The sequence below is a fragment of the Macrotis lagotis genome, chromosome 7, assembly GCF_037893015.1.
Source record: "Macrotis lagotis isolate mMagLag1 chromosome 7, bilby.v1.9.chrom.fasta, whole genome shotgun sequence".
NCBI classification, from domain to species: domain Eukaryota; kingdom Metazoa; phylum Chordata; class Mammalia; order Peramelemorphia; family Peramelidae; genus Macrotis; species Macrotis lagotis.
Window position 1 is genome coordinate 139,701,341 of NC_133664.1, and position 16,879 is coordinate 139,718,219.

Sequence of the window (16,879 nt, forward strand, 5' to 3'; positions counted from 1 at the left end):
GCACAATTGTGAAAAGGTTATCTCTACATTCCGCAGTGATATGCGCTGGAACAAAGGAACTATTTTAAAAGCATCAGTGGAGTACATCAAGTGGCTACAAAAAGAACAACAGAGAGCCCGAGAATTAGAACACAGGCAGAAGAAATTAGAGCTGGTTAACCGACAGCTTCTACTTCGAATTCAGGTTTTTATAAGAATGTTGCCATGAACCGCGAAGCTTATGCACCATTTTCCCGTCATCAGTTTTATTCATTGGCCTCATTTATTTTTTTTTTCCTTGTTCACTTTTTTCCTCCTCTCTGAAGGACAATTTCAAATGCCTTTGCAAGTTCATAAAGCACATTGTTTCAGTTGGTTTTTGGTTATAAAAGTCAAAATCATGATGTCCTTAAAGGAGAGAAAAATTTTGGGAATATGTTACTAACTCATTCACACAGCATATTTCTTGTTAAAAAGGCATAGGCACAGACACACATGTATGTATGGATTATACTAAGTAATACATTTATTTCACAAAATAATATCGGACACTAAATTCTCCCTATCTTTTTCCTTTTGTAACATTTCTATGGTTTGCTTTGCCTCAGGGTATGTTGTGCCAGGTAAAATTAAGCCACTCATCACCTTTACATGTGACACAAGTTATCAGGATATAGATTTTCATAATTCTTACCCCTCAACGTTTTTTCCTTCCCTTTATGATGGGATGCTTATTGCCAAGCAAAGTATTTGCTGACTTTAAGTAAAACTGTTGTGGGATCATTGTGGGAAGGTATTCAGTAAATATAAATATAAATCATAAATTTTTTCCAGAGTTCAAGAGACTCTGTGGTAAAATGGGACTGACTTGTGTCCTTAGGCTTCCAAGGCACAACAGGATTGATGAGAAGAAGACTGCTAAATATTTTTTCTTTTTCTTATTTTTTCAATTAGAAATAGACTGGTTTCTATCATTGGAGTAGGGGCAGAATTTTAATAGTTATGTTGTTTAATAGCATAATAATTCACAGTATGAATATCTATTAATCATATGGGTCTTTTTCTGGGGAACATTAAATTGTAACATTTACTTTCAAAGAACTTATCGAATTCTTATTTCCACCTACAGGAACTGGAAATACAGGCTCAGGCACATGGTCTACCAATCATATCTTCACATAATGCAATTGATTTGATTACCCATACCACCAATCATCAGACCTATCTAGAGGATAAATCAGGAGATTATTCCCAAGAATTGACTCTGGCTCAGGGATCAAGATCTGACCTCTATGATGGATCCATGGCTTTTTCTTATCCCCTGTCACACTTTACTGATTTATCATTTAGTGCTGCCTTGAAAGAGGAACAAAGATTGGATCATATATTATTGGATGATTCAATATCTCCATTCGGAACAGATCCTCTGCTATCTGCCACTTCACCTACAGTATCCAAAGAGAGCAGTAGGAGAAGTAGTTTTAGCACAGATGATGGAGATGAGCTATAAAAATAAAAGGAAAAAAAACTGAAGAGAGCCAGTCTTCAAACTGGGAAGAAATTCTCTGTTGGTGCTACATGATAATGCTCTGGGTAATAATCACTGAGGTTTAATTTTTGTAAGAAAGTAAGTTGTTCATGGCAAACTGGGTTTTGAGGAGTGATGAAGCAAAAGATGAGACTGCTAGAGTATGCAAAATTAAGTTGGAGAAATAATTTTGGCTAAAGTTATCTAATTTGCATGAATACTTCTTTCTGTCTGTAATTTTCAGTCACTTTTGAAATGGTTTCCCAGTAAAGGATATGTGAAAATTATAACTAATAAGTAAACATAAGATATAGATTTCTACTTTGGAACTGCACTGAACTTTGAAAGTAGAAAATGAGTTAAGTGCTTATGGACAGAATCAGTAACAGTCAATGAAAACTACAAATTTCTACTTAGTCATTCATTTCATTCTTGTCCATTGCTCAACATTAAAAAAAAAATAGTTTAAGAGTAGCAAGATTGACAGATTTATGGTTCATTGACTCCCCTTGCCCTCTGGTGGACATGCTAATGAGAGCCCATAGCCAAATGAAGGCCTATTACAAAGCAATACATCTGCCCCTGGATAATCAGAATCAAATCTACAGTAAATACAGGACATTTTCCAAAGCAAAATACCGAAAATTCCCAAGAACTTTAACAATTCATAATTCTTCTGGTCATTTTCACTTCATTTGTTCTCAAAACTTCACAGTTTAATGAATGATAGATGCATTTAGTCTAAAACAAAGAACTTGATACATAATTTTCCCATTTCACCACTTTTCATAGCATTTTAAAAAGTGAGCTTATATAGCATCATCTCTAAAATGACTGTCAAAAAATAAACTGATGCTATTCATTTTGTTTTGTTTGTTTACCCTTCTGACTTTGTAGTCAGCATGAGAAATCACATTTTTCTTTTCTTATCAGGAAAGAAAAGAGGTATATTAAAGGAAATGTCATTAAATTTTGATTAGCAGTAAGTTATTATTTCAAGTGTTTCTTTAATAGTCCACATTTTAAAATTTATGATTGTGACTAACATCAGTTGTTAACTGAGTAGTCATTAATGGAAATAATTAGAAAATAAGGGGTGAACCAATAGATTTTAAAACAAACTAGTCTCTACCCATTCCTAGAGGAAAGTATTGTCTTTTAAAGAACTTGGAGAATTTTGTGATTTGGGATTACTGTATTAATTCATGCAAATTTGTATCTTCTGAGTATCTCTTGGATTTTAAGGCTTGCAGTTTCCAAAAAGACTAATAGGGTATACTTAGTTAATTTCAGCAAGCAACATTGACAACTTTTTAATGAGTATTTAGCAAAAGTTCAATACTTAGCACTTTGTTATTTATCACAAAGAAACAGGGGGAAGTATAAGACTTGGACTCTGCCATCAGGAAGATTACACTCTAGGCAATTAAAGTAATATAAATGAATCGATATAGGACAAAATATAATTAAGATCTTAAATACATAGTAGAGGTTTCAATTGCTGCACAAAGTCAAAAGAGAAGATCAGTGAAAAAGAGAACAGCTTAGGAAGACTTCAAGAAAGAGTTGGAACTTTTTGGACCTTGAAGATGAACAATGATTGCTGTTGTTGGTGTGGTATATCATAGAGAGTAGATAGAATAATATGAGCAAGTCAAAGAGGGAAAGAAAATGACATTCCTGACCTGATTAGAGTTAAATGTACATTTCAGAAAATACTAGGAAATAAGGATGTATGATTGGGTGAAAGAAATTATGGAAGGCCTTAAAAAACAGACAGAAGAGTTTAGATATGATAAAATTATTACTTCCTACAAAATTGCTGGACTACATAATATCAGGAACCATACATTTATGAATCAACTAAAGAGATTTTATTTTATCTCTCATCACAAATACTTTATAGATATTTGTTGTATTGAGTGAGTAAATATATATTCTTCATCTGGAAAATACAGGCATATAACACTATTCAGTCTATATTTTGAGTTGGGAATATTCCTGTAATTGAGATCTTAGGCAATTTGAAGGAGTTACACTTAGTTTCTTTGATCCATTCTACTCCTTTCCCACAACCAAAAAGAAATTATTTTTTATTTTTAGTCTCATTCAGGTCTTGACTTTAGAAGTAGTGAACTTAATTTCCTCAGGGGAACTCAAAAACAGATACAATTTTTCTGATCTGCATTTTCATATTAGAATGAGATAAAAGAAAAGTATTAAAAGTAAATACTTTGTAAAAGTATTTACAAAATCAATGTTCCAGGTTGTGAAAACATTTAATACAAGACCTTCCACATAGTAGACATTTAATTAATGTTTGTTGATTTATCTTGAGTATGAAAACCTGGTCATTAATTTGACATTCTCAAGTGAAAAGGAGGAAATTCATAATTTAGAATGATGAGGAACAACTTGTTAGGTAGGGACTGTTTTCTGTTCTCTTTATTCTCTTGAGATCCATGGACTTAAAACATTAAAACATTGTCATCCCTCCTGCCTTTGCTGGTTCAAGGTGTCTGCAGTATGTTGAAATAGTACTAGCAACTGTTCCTTCTCATAATCACTACTACTAATAAGGACTGCATTCAAAGAATTGAAAGCAGAGCATGCCCAAAAGAGGACTAGGGATGGCACTAATAACCAGGGCAACAGTGACTGCCACGGGATTATAATTGCAGTGGAGGAATTGTAAAATGGGTAATGGGTTTTTAAGGATGTGGCAAAGGAAGAGTGGGGGGTGTGTCAAGGCCAGTGAAATGGAGAGCAGGGTGTCAAGGCCAGTGAAATGGAGAGCAGGGATCGTGAGGTGGGGGAGGAGTTGTAGATAAAAATGTGTAGATAAAGGAACACCAAAGAATAAATAACAAAAAGAAATGATGAAGTGAATTGAGCTATGCCAAATAGGTTTTTCTCTTGCTCTTCTCTTCCCATTTCCTACCTCAAATTTTCAAGTTGCCTTTCCCTACATTGGATTTTAAACCTATGGGAAAGCAATACTGACACATCTTAAATTGTTCAGCTTGATTTGCTCTGCATATTCCCTGATTTTCATTGGCTGGTTAGCTCAGGATTCATAGTAATATCTTTTAATTGTGTTTTTGATGACTGAAGTCAGAGAATAGACATTTTTATAGCCATAAGCCAATTCATAGCATTTAAGGCATTGCTTTCTTGGAGTAAGAAAAGCTTCTTTATATTTTGTTCAATTGGGGCTTTTATTAGATAATATTTTTAATCATATACATACACTATTCCCAGATTCAGAAATAATATGTCCATCTATACCACTTTGATTTCATTGATGTGGGGAACTTCTAGTGTAGGAAAGTCCTTCAGACCAGTGTTTATCTGGCACCTTCTCTGAAATGTATAATTTTTGGGAGATGTCTTAAGATGTTCAATGATTTATCCACAGCCATGCAACTAGCATTTATTAGAGGCAGGACTTGAATCTGGGTCCTTTTGATTCAGCAAGGGCAGCTAGAGAGCTAGACTTAGAGTCAAGGAGGACCTGAGTTCAAATCCTGACTCAAATACTTATTAGCTATGTGTCTCTGGGCAAGTCACTTAACTCCATGTGCCTAGGTTTCCTCAACTGTAAAATGAGTTGGAGAAGGAAATGGCAAACCACTCTGCCACTTTGCCAAGAAAACCCCAAATGGGATCAGGAAGAGTCAGACGTGACTAAACAAAAATCTTTTGATTCCAATCCACTAGAGGCTTTATGGCCATTCTCATACATCTAAGGGTCTTTGTTTAATGATGTAGTGATGCCAGACAAAAAAGATGAAAATGCATCTGAAAAATCTGTTTTGTTTTCATGTTATCTAAATAGGACAAAGCATATAGATATTTGCAAATGTGTCACTTTGACAGTCTTCAGGATTACCTAGTCAGAATCTGAGACAGTGTGACTCTTTGTGACATCTTCCACTCTTCAAAAAAAAAGAAAAATTCTTCATAATGACAAATTTTAACTTTGAAAAAGTGTAATATACTATTTCTCTAAGACCAGTGCATTAAAATTTGAATTTGAGAGACCTAAAATTATACCGATTTCAATAGTTTATAGAAAGAACATTATATAATGAGCTTTTTTTGGTGTGTATATGACCTGATGAATGATTTATTATGCTTTAAATTATGTACCCTTTATGATTAATAGTAGAAACTACTCTGTGGTTCATTAGTCATTGTGCATCCCCATACTTTAAATACTTGTGTGATTTATTTTAAGGTGAAACTGGAATAGTCTGGTCAGGAAGTGAGAAAAAAAATTCTGTCCTTAAAATGGTGCTGCAGTACATTTTCCCTGGGAGATTCAGAAAGGGGGGGAATGGGGAGGGGTGTGCTACTGAACTTCAGAAACTCTCAGAGAAAGTCATTCCAAGGTGGGGTGGGCTAAATCTTTCCTAGTACCCATCCAATTTAGAAAGGAGATACTGCTGTCTACCACTTTACATATATAAATCGATTTTTTTTCTCTCACCTTTTCCTTACAAGGGATTTACATGTGTAATAGCATATATCCAAATTATTTTCCATATCTTTTCTACTGATGAATTCTTTGTAAAAACTGCAGTTTCTTCATTTATGACTCAGGCCCTAAGAAGAAGTGAAAGGCTTCTGTATTTCTATGATTGTATTCCCAGGAAGAAATAATTCTGGATTTTTAACAATTTTGTTTATAAAGTAAATGAAAAATATTTTGTGTTGTATAACAGATATTTGAAAGCAAGGGTCATCGAGCAAAAACCAAAAAAAAGATGATGATACTAAAAGAAAAAATCAAAATATCCTCACATTTAATTCATGAAATGCATATGTATTTAAAAAGAAAGAAATTATTTTACTGCTTTCTATGTGGTTATTGTTTGAAAAGCTACAGCCAATTCAAACATCTAAATCAACAGCAACATAGTTGTTCATTGCATAAGAGACTAAAAATAATTCAGTCATTTAATCTTAATAAGAATGCCATTATAAAATCTTTGACTTTAATAGGGCTATACATATGAATGGCTGATGTAAAGTGACTGTAATTTTAATTTACTTAAGTTGGTTAGATCAGGGAAAGCATTTATATTATTATAAAACTGTAGAATTTTGTAATTATTGTAATTTTTCATTTTAAATCACAGTATGTTGTTTTCTAAGTAAATGTACAAGAATAGATTGCCTTAATACATAATGCAATCTTTATAAAATGCCTTTTTATAATGTGCTGATATTTTGTTATATATTCAATTAAATAATAGATTTTTAAAAAACACTTTTTGTATCTGTCTTATTTTATCTTCCTATATTCACGATGCTAAATAATAGAAAAATACAGGCTGAGGCTTAGAAGAGAATAGTGAACTGATGAAACACTTGACAACTGATAAATACTTAGTCCATAATAACACATTATGATCCAATACTTCCCAAATGAAAATAATTGATATTTTCTTTAATAGGGTCCCTTGCCATCTGCTTATTCCTGCTGTTAAGACTTTAATGTATGGCAAATGTTCTAAAATGTTGCCAAATAACTAGGAAGCATGGTGATGGATTTGTTAAAATTATTCCAAAATTTTAAGAAATCTTTACAATTTTAGACATCCTCTTCCCATACTCCGGAAAATCTAGGATAAACAGAACACTTAATTTTAACTTGGAAAATATTTCAAAATCTGGTATTTAAGTAACATTAAGGTACTGAATCAGCATAGTAGAATTTGAAAATAGGAAAGGACTTCATGGACCATCTATTCTAACACATACACAAAATATACAGTGATTGCATTTCAAAATGAAATGGACCAAGACTTCATGAAGAACAAGGTGAGTTGCCTATCTATAATGGTAGAGGGAGCTAGCATGTTGGAATTTCCCTGTAATGCTTAAATGACAGGTCTGCACCAAAATGCAGACCTTTAAAATATAGCTGCCTCAAAAATAACTAAGTATGGTATAACTAAGTAAAATAATGAATAAGTATACAAGCTAGGAAGCTTGTAAAGGCTAGTATTCTGTTTCATTAAACTTTTTCTTATTCCTTCTCTTCGGCAGATAGCTATTTTATTTCAAGGTCATATCTTACAATGTCAATCTGGTCACCCACTTTAATCATGTCACTTTGAGTAAAAAATATCACTTTTAAGGGACAAAACAAATTATACATTTTTAAAGAAAAAAATGATAAATTCTAATATCATCTAGATTGTAATATTATATATTGAGCAAATATTTTATATTTCCTTTAGTTGTCTGGATTTTGGGCAAACAGCTTGTAATAAACTGCTTTCTAGTCATCACAAGGGATTTTGATTCTAACAAGAGAGTTCCTTTTTAATGCTGTAGTATTGGGAACCGTTGAGGCTATCTTCAAGTCACCTTTATTATTTGGAAAGAAAAAAGAATCTACACATGGATTTGAGTTGGAAGATATTTAAAGGAGTTAGGAAAGACACCCAATACTAAAAATATTTTTAATTAAAATTGGTGATATTTACAAATGAAAACCAATCCTATATTATCATTGTTGACAACTAATGGGACAATAGAGAACAGCAATTAAAAAAATATTAATCATCTTCAGGACACAACCTAATTATTCAGTGGTTACAGTAATATAGTATGATAAGGCTTATTGGCTAAATCACTGATACCTATCAAGTTAAATATATATCAGTTTTATTAATTGGCAACCACAAGACAAGAGTACAGTATTCCAGTTGATGATGATTTTGATATGATCCACCACATTGTGGTTATGTATATGATTCATGTAATAGGAAAAAGGTGCCTGCAGGCTATTGTTCCTAGCATGGATTAAAATTTACATATTGCTTCTCCTTATGTCAAAACATCTGGTCTCTGCAAATGCTAACATTTCGTTAAAAAGTTTCACAAGCCTAGAAAAGTGGATCAGAAACATTACATGTGAATCATTCAAGCCCTATAATGGAATAAGAAGCAGTGTTAGGACTGAAAACAATGCTATAATCCATAGGATGAGTTTATTTGCTTACAAATGTGAATTTGATGACAAAATGAAAAATCAATTTATGGAAAAAATCTTTGAAAATATTTCATACAATTTTATGGAAGAATGCACATATATCTCAGAGAAAGTATCAATATACAATATCATGAATATAAGAATAGACTTTTTCTTTTTGAGTATGACTCAGAAATGTTAAATCCTGGAGAAACAATAATGTTCTAGATGAATTGTTGTCAATCAAGGGTAAGGCCTTTAGTAGAGAAAGGCAGGTTATGGGAGGTTACCATTTAAGAAAATGGCATTCAAAATGGAATTTATGAAATAGGGCTTAAAATACAGGAACTGTGAGTCAATGAAAGAGCATACACAATAATTGTTGATGCAAATTTCACAAAATGTTTTCCTCACAATGACTCTTTAAGGTTAAACAGCTAAATATTATTATTCCCATTTTGCCACTGAGGAAACATAGGATCAGGGCAGTTAAATGATATCTTTTGATCACAACAGCTAGTGAATATTGGATGACTAGTAAAATGGTTACTATTGGTATAGGTATAGTAACTCTAGTATCCCAAGTCCCATAGAGAGTAATTTAAATGAAGGAGCCCAATAATTGATAGAAAATATGCCCCAAGAACAAGCAAAGTTAACTAGAAATTCTAAGACAAAAAGGAAAATGTTATCTTCTAGGTATAACTAAAAATTGATGGAATGGGATTCTTGACTAGTTTTGAAAGTGTATATGTTTTTCAAAAGAATCAGAATAAATCAAAAGGGTGGGACAGAGTAAAATCATATCGTAGAAAATAGAATCACAGGGGAAATAAAGAAACCATGGATGGGGGCATTTAGGTAGTAATCAATGGAGATAGAAACAGAAGAAATATTATCATTGGCAAGTACCATAAAATATCTGGATGGAAGGAAGAAAATAAATGAGGAAAAACAGATTATAAATTGACTTGACTCTCTTTCTGCCAAAAACTGGTCAGTTAATAGTGATTGTATACTGAGGAGGAGTCAAGTTAGTGGAATAGCAAGAATCAGTACAGTGAACTCCCTCCAAAGAAATCTAGAAAATGTATAGGAGTAAATAATAATTTGGAAATTTTTAAAAAAGTCAGTGAGTCATTTTCCAGCCTAGGTTAGCATAGAGAGATAGATTTATGGACATTAGGGTTCTGGTCAAAAGCATGCTCTGGGTAGAGAACTGTGCCAACTGATAGCTATAGTATCCACTATCCAGGTCCAGATCACTAATCCAGGGCAGTCTGAGATATTACTTTCCTGGACAGAGAAATCTTGGGTTATGTACCTAGAAAAAAATCAGTTCAAAACCAGGCAGCGTCTGCTTAGACTTCAAGAGAATAGGAGGATCTAATATCCAGTATTTAGTTTAATCTGACTTCTGCAGAGAAATTATCAGGTCAGAAATTTTGAACCAAAATGGAGTTTACACTTCTTTTTCTATTTGTTTTGTTTTTGTGAGGCTGTAGTGTTATATGACTTGTCCAAGGTCACACAGCTAGACATATCAAGTAACTGAGTCCGGATTTAACTCAGGTCCTCCTGAGACTAGGGCTGAAGTTCTATCCACTGAGCAACCTAGATTGCCCCAAGTTTATACATCTATCACTGATCAGTAGGGCTTCCCAGATGACTGAAAAGGACTGAGTCTAACAGCATTCTACTATTATTCAGACACAAACTAGGGGGAGGAACTTGTAGAGTTCAAACTAGACCATTTATGGAACACTCAGAACTTAAAGTTCCCCAACCTTTACCTGCAATCTTAACATAATACATAACTGAATATTCTAAGCAATGAAAATCCTCAGACATCATAGCTAAAATCCAAAGCTTCCAAATCAAATTAAAAAACAATACAAATAGCCAGAAAGAATTCAAGTTTCAAGGAGCTTGTGTCAGAATCACACATGGTTTGGCAGCCACAACTATAAAAAAGTAAAGAACTTGGAATATACTATTCCAGAAGGCAAAGGATATAGAATTACAATAATATATAATTTACTTGGTAAACCAGAATATAATGCTACAGGAAGGAGAATTAATATTTAATGAAATAAAATACTTCCATGTAATCCTGATGAAAAAAACAGATGTTGAAGTTCAACCAAAGGTAAATATAAATGAATAATATGGGACTAAAAAAGGATAAATAACATATTAAAATATAGGGAAAGGATGTGTCCCTTCTAAACCTTATCTTATCAGGAATCCTAGAGTAAGTTTAATTAGACAAAGATTAGGAGTGGTTCTTGATTATGTCTTGACATTAAAGAAGAATGTAAAGAGAGGAAGAAGAGAAATATCCTGAGAACAGAGAAGTTAAGAAGGCAAAGGAAGATTAGGGAAAATTGTCTCAAATAGTCAGGGTGTTGAAGTAAATATCTATACAAATAAGGAGGAGGAGACAGAGGAGGAAAGAACACAACTATACACAAACACAAAATTGAGTACAGAAATATATTTCACTCTTCGGGAAAATAAAGTAGGAGAAGGTAATGAGCATTTATGTAGGTCCTGGGTTAAGTGCTTGGGCAAATATTATCTCATTTGCTATAAGGAACAGGGGTAGGGGAAGGAAAAATTATAATGGGTATAAATTAGGGAAATAATTAGTTTTAAGCAAAACAAACTTTAAGGATGGCCAATAATATTTTCTTTTTGAGGTGTTAAAGGATGGAAATCGGGGGGGGAGATGCTGATCAAATGGGGAATGGTTGTACAAGTTATAGTACATAAATATAATGGAATAGTATTGTACTGTAAGAAATGAAGATGGGAATGGTATCAGAGACATCTGTAAAGATTTGCATGAAATGGTGCTGAGGAAAGTGCACACAACTAGGAGAGCAATTTTTATAATAACAAATACAAACAATTCTGAAAGAATTAAGAATTATGATTAATTTAATGATTAAACACAATCCCAGAGGACTAATGATGGAATATGTATGCAACTTCTGATAGAGAGGAGACTCTATATTAATAATATTTGTCCTTCATTCTTGAAGAAAACCATGACATTAGGGAGGTGAGGTCATGACAAGCACATGAATTGTATTTGAGTGAGGGGGACTGTGCTAAGTCATCAGCCTCACTTTCTCCTCCAGAGCCATTTGGGTCCACTGGCCAGATAGGAATCTGGATGACTGGAGATAGCAATCAAGATTAAATTACTTGCACAGGGTCACACAGCTAGTTAGTGACAAGTGTCTGAGGCTGGATTCAAACTCCCATCCTCCTGACTCCAAGGCCAGTGTTCTATCCAATGTGACACCTAACTGCCTTAGACAGAGAGGAGGACCCTAGGTGCAGAACCAGATATGTGTGTGTGTGTGTGTACATATATATATATACATATATATATGTATATATATATGCATATGTATATTTATAGGTGGGGAGGTGAAGAGAGTTTAGAGAAGATAGATTTTTGCTGATTGAAAAAATAAATTATTACTTTTAAAATGGTAATTGTATTCTTCAAAGGTAGAAATGGTATTGCTATTCTAGATTAATTCTGGCCAACAAAGAAGAGCTGATTTCTCCAAAGATTAAGATGTAGGGAAGTACTGCCCCTGGAAATGTCTGCACTACTGTTCTTGCTATATATTTAAAGTAAACATTACTATGCAATAAAAGATTTTTAAAAATCAAGTAAGGAGTTAAGGTGGCTAATGCAGGATAAATACAAAAGGGTCAGTGTAAAAATTCAGAAGGAGTTTTGACTTTTGAAGAAGAAAAATAATAGAAAAAATTTTAAGGCTATAGTATGGAAAACTGAGAGACCTAAGAATGAATTGGACCTTTGCTTGTGAGAAATGAAATGATAATGGATAACAGAAAGAACACAAAACTTCTCCATCTTTATTGACTGACAAAAAAGAATGAATTTTAAACTTGAAAAAGACAGCATGAAAATGTTCAAGAAGTAACTGAAATCCAAGATCAGCAAGAAGATAATAGGAGAGTACCATGTTACCTTTGTTGAACTGAAGCCACAGGCTCATACAAAATATACCCCAGAGCATTGATAGATCTGTCAGACATGCTCTGGTAGACTATTATTTGTGTTCTTTGAAAGGTCATAGAAAACCAGAGAGGTTTCATATGGGTAAAGAAGGGCTAAAGATTTCCAAGTTTTCAGTAAAAGAAGACAATGGAATTTGCCAGTGAACATTACCTTGATTCTTGACTAAGTTCTAGAAAGAATAAGGAATAGTAACAGGAAGTAATGATCAACAAAAAGTCAAACCCATTGGTTTCATCAAGATTTGCTAATTCCAGAATAAATTCCATTCCAGAAGTTATTGACTGGTAGGTGGGGGGAATGTTGCCTACATGCCTAAAATTTCAGGAAAGTTTTTGATAGGATCACTTATTCTTTCTTTCTGGACAAGATAGAAGAATGAATGAAACTATAGTGTAAAGGATGGATTCAGAAATAGTTTAGTTTGCTCCAAGTGTGAGATATTGTCACTCAGTCAACAAATGTTTATTAAATGTTTACTATGTGCCAGACACTATGCTAGTTCTTGGAAATGAATTATAAAAATGACTTGATCCCTTTCTATAAGGATTTTACATCTTGCTAGTATAGTAATAATAAATATTCAAAAGTAAGTTGATACAGGATTTATAAAAAACAAATATGTTGTGATATGAAAGCAAGGGGTTGGGTAACAACTGAGAGATTTGAGAAAGGTCTCTCTGAAGGAGATCACATTTGGGTTGAACCTCCAAGAGGGCTGTCATCTATGGAAATGAGATCAATCCCCTCCTCAAGTAAATTCAGTGTATCATGTCAAATCAATATATATTTATTAAATACAGATTTTTGCTAAGCAATGGTGATATAAAGGCAAAATTTTTAAAACTCTCACAATCTAATGGGTGATTTAGTTGCAAACAACTAGGTACAAACAAGACACATGCAAAATAATTTGGAGATAACCTCAGAGAGAAGGCACTATCATTAAGGGAACTTGGGAAGGATTTTTTTATAGAAGTTGGAATTTTAAATGGGACCTGAAAGAAATAGAAGAAGCCCAGAGGTGGAGGAGGGCAGGGAGAGAATTCTAGGCATGGAAACCAGCCAGTGAAAATTCATGTAGTTGAAGATGGAATATCTTATATCTTGAACATGACTTACTTTTCTTCACTCCAATCCCTATCGCCTTTGAACACTTTGACTTCACAATTTCTCAACTTCTCAGACTCCTAAGTTGCTAACCAACACAACAAAGGAATTTGGGACATCAGCCAAACAGAAACAGTCAAACCTCAGATCCCCTCTTTCTCACTTATTGTACTCAAAGATGTTGGAATTCTAAGTTATAACTCTTAACTCAAGGATAGATTTCTCTTCGGTAAAGAAAAATAGCTTATTTAATGGATTGAGGATTGGCCTTGGAGTTAAAAAGGCATAGGCTCAGGTCTAGAATGAATAGATGTTTTGGGATATAACTAGCTCAATTTTACTGCCCCTCACCCAGGTTTTTTGAGAAGTCTAGATATTAGATATATATTTATATAAAAGCTAAATTTTTCTCCATTTAGCTTCCATGTTTTGATTTTAGTTTTTGACCTCTCTGGGGCCAACAAAAAGAACTTCTCTTCTATATAACAACATTAAGTAATTGACAACAGGGTTCATATTCCTGCTTGTATCTCTTTCCAGGCTAGTTATCTTACTTTCTTTCAACTGTTCATCTTTTGGCATAATTTTGAATTAGACTTTCTTTACTGATCACAGTCCAGTTTGTAAATTTTCTTCCCAAAATGTGATGGTTAAAGCTAATATTCTATATATATTGTCTAATAAAGGCAGAGGACCATGAGGTCATCCCCTCTCAATCTGAAGATTATTTATAATAAAGTCTGAAAATATGTAGTAGTGGACTGATTACTGGAACGGAGTGAGGAAAGCCAAAAGACATATTCTGTCTCTGACAATAACTATGTGACTTTTGGAAACTTACTTTACTTAATTGTTGCTTTATCTGTAAAATAGTCATAATGAACAATCTTTCCACCAAATTTGACTAAGTTTACTATCATCTAGTCTTCATCTCCCTCTTATATATATGTATGTAAGATAATATGAGAATAAAAGAAATTTGTTGCCTAATATATTCTTCTTTTGGATCCTTTTTAAAAAATCATTGGCTTCTATTTTGTCAGTATAGGAAGCATATAAAATTAATAAGAGGAAAGTCTTGTATGATTTTGATGACTCTATGTTGACTCTTAAGCAGTAGCCAATCCCTTCCCCTTCTAAGTGTTTACAAACCAGACATTCCTTCAGACATTCATCAATCCAATATCCAATTAAGGAAAAGAAAATAAAGGAAAAAGAAAACTTTCTCTTGTTTTTGGCTCTTACCATGAGCTTGAGTTGATAATGGGAATTCTGGGGCCACTTCTTACATAAATCTTTCAGTCTTCTGCATATTTTTCATTTATATGTTTTTACTTCTAGTTACTGTATATGGGCTTTTGAATTTGAGCTTATCAAAAAAAGGCTACATATTGCCTATCACTTTTTTCTTTGTTTATCAATCACTTATTATTATGTAGCAAATAATTATTTTTCAGTCTCCCATTCTTTTCTTATGAAAAAAATTTAAACAGATTTGTTTTAATTGTTTACATAGTTTTTCATCTTCATTGGAGGGAACTCTCAAATTGATAAGATCAAAGATGTATTTGAGGATTTTAGCAGTTTTAATTTTTCCAAGGTTGAATTATTGAAATCTGTACAATAAATCACACAACTGAATTAATATTTCATGTCATTCCTAATTGTTGAGTTACTCTTTAGAACTTCCATTTGAGGAAGTGTACATGTCAGTCATGCTCACTTCTAACTGAGTTCAGTTTCTGTCTTTATGGATTAACTTTTTACTGGGTACCTTCTATCCTTCCTCCAACTAATTCATAATCACTTTCCTTCAACTGGAGAATCAGAATTTGGCTTCTATCAAACTATCTTCTGAACTCTGAAATTTTACTAAGTGTAAAAGGTTTTGGTCCATTTTGAATTGAGTGTTTTAGGAACCAGAATATATTTCTTGACCATAATTTTTCCCAACATACAGAAGATGTCATGTTTTCTGAGGTTTTTTCATGTGGTCATTGAACAAACACTTATTATACATCTCTAATGTACCCAGTCCTATGGTAGGTTCTATAGGAGATGTTAAAGGAGAGGTTATCTTCCTTCAGGGTAAACAATTTGATGAAAAAATAAATTATATGCAAAAGATAACATTTCAAAACAATGTGTAAAAATAAAATGATAGCTCAGAAAGAGCAGAGGCTATCTTCTTTGGGTATTTATAGTTCTAGTATACAGCATAATGCTTTGTATAAAGTAAGTGCTCAATAAATGTATATAGTAAGTGTTTATTCATTCATTTATTCATTCCTTACACAGGTCCTGATATGAAATAAAGTGGAAAATATATGTATTGCAGAAATTCAGATGTGGGAAAAAGATCACGGCTGCCTGGGGCCCTGCAGTCTTGACAGGTAAGTGAAACACTTGGCCTCCTCTATCTAGGTGGGTAGTAGTAATGCTTCTCTTTGCTCCCCGGCCATCTCATTAGCAACCTCGCTGCCCAAACCACAGAACATGCCTTGGAGGACTTAATGCTTTCAGTTTTGGAACTTCTACCCTGGGACTTCACTGACCTGTTTGAGTTAAAGCTCACATAGTTATCACTTTGGCTGGTATAAGAGCTGAGGGAATTTTCTGTTTCCATTAGGATGGTGGCAGAAGTGTGCTAGTTAAGACTCAAAAGTAGATGACCAAGGTGGCAGGTAGTCTTTACATTCAAAGAGAGTCCCAGAAAAAGGCAGGAAAATCCAATGTGCATATAAAACAATTAGTGAAGAGCCCCCAGCTACAGTTTTAGCATTCAGGTAGTCTGCCATGGAGAACTGAGAATCTCAATTCCAGCAAATATGGAAAGCAAGGGAAATTTCTGAATATATCTGTGAAAGTGTGCTTTGCCTAAATTTCTGGTAGTTCCAGATAACAACTATTTGAGCATAAAATACCAATTGTCTTCCTCATGGAGAAGGCCAAAGTAAAGCATATCCATTAGAGATAGCAGAGAAAATAAAATATTCTCCAGAAAAAAGATATAATTAAAAGAAAAAAAGCAAAGAATGAAGAGTTATGAAGCCAGAGGGAATCTTGCCATGTATAAGGCAATTTGAAGGTGGGAGACTTTAACAAGGAAAAGAAAAAGCACCAAACTTTTGGAGACTCAGTTGAAAAAAAAAAGAAGATATTTAACCTAGAGAAGAACATATTTCATGTACATACCTTTAAGAATTTG

General features: G+C 33.4%; 1 protein-coding gene across 5 annotated transcripts in view; it reads left to right on the forward strand.

The window, feature by feature from the left end:
• The window catches only part of TFEC (transcription factor EC), a 92,229-nt gene extending 85,476 nt beyond the window's left edge, over positions 1 to 6,753 (forward strand). For all 5 annotated transcript variants that reach the window (XM_074193860.1, XM_074193861.1, XM_074193862.1 and 2 more), the window contains 2 exons: positions 37 to 184; positions 1,109 to 6,753. In XM_074193860.1, coding sequence (XP_074049961.1) covers positions 37 to 184; positions 1,109 to 1,489 — 529 coding nt within the window. In that variant the 3' untranslated portion in view covers positions 1,490 to 6,753. The remainder of the gene's footprint in view (positions 1 to 36; positions 185 to 1,108) is intronic.
• Positions 6,754 to 16,879: the final 10,126 nt, after the last annotated feature.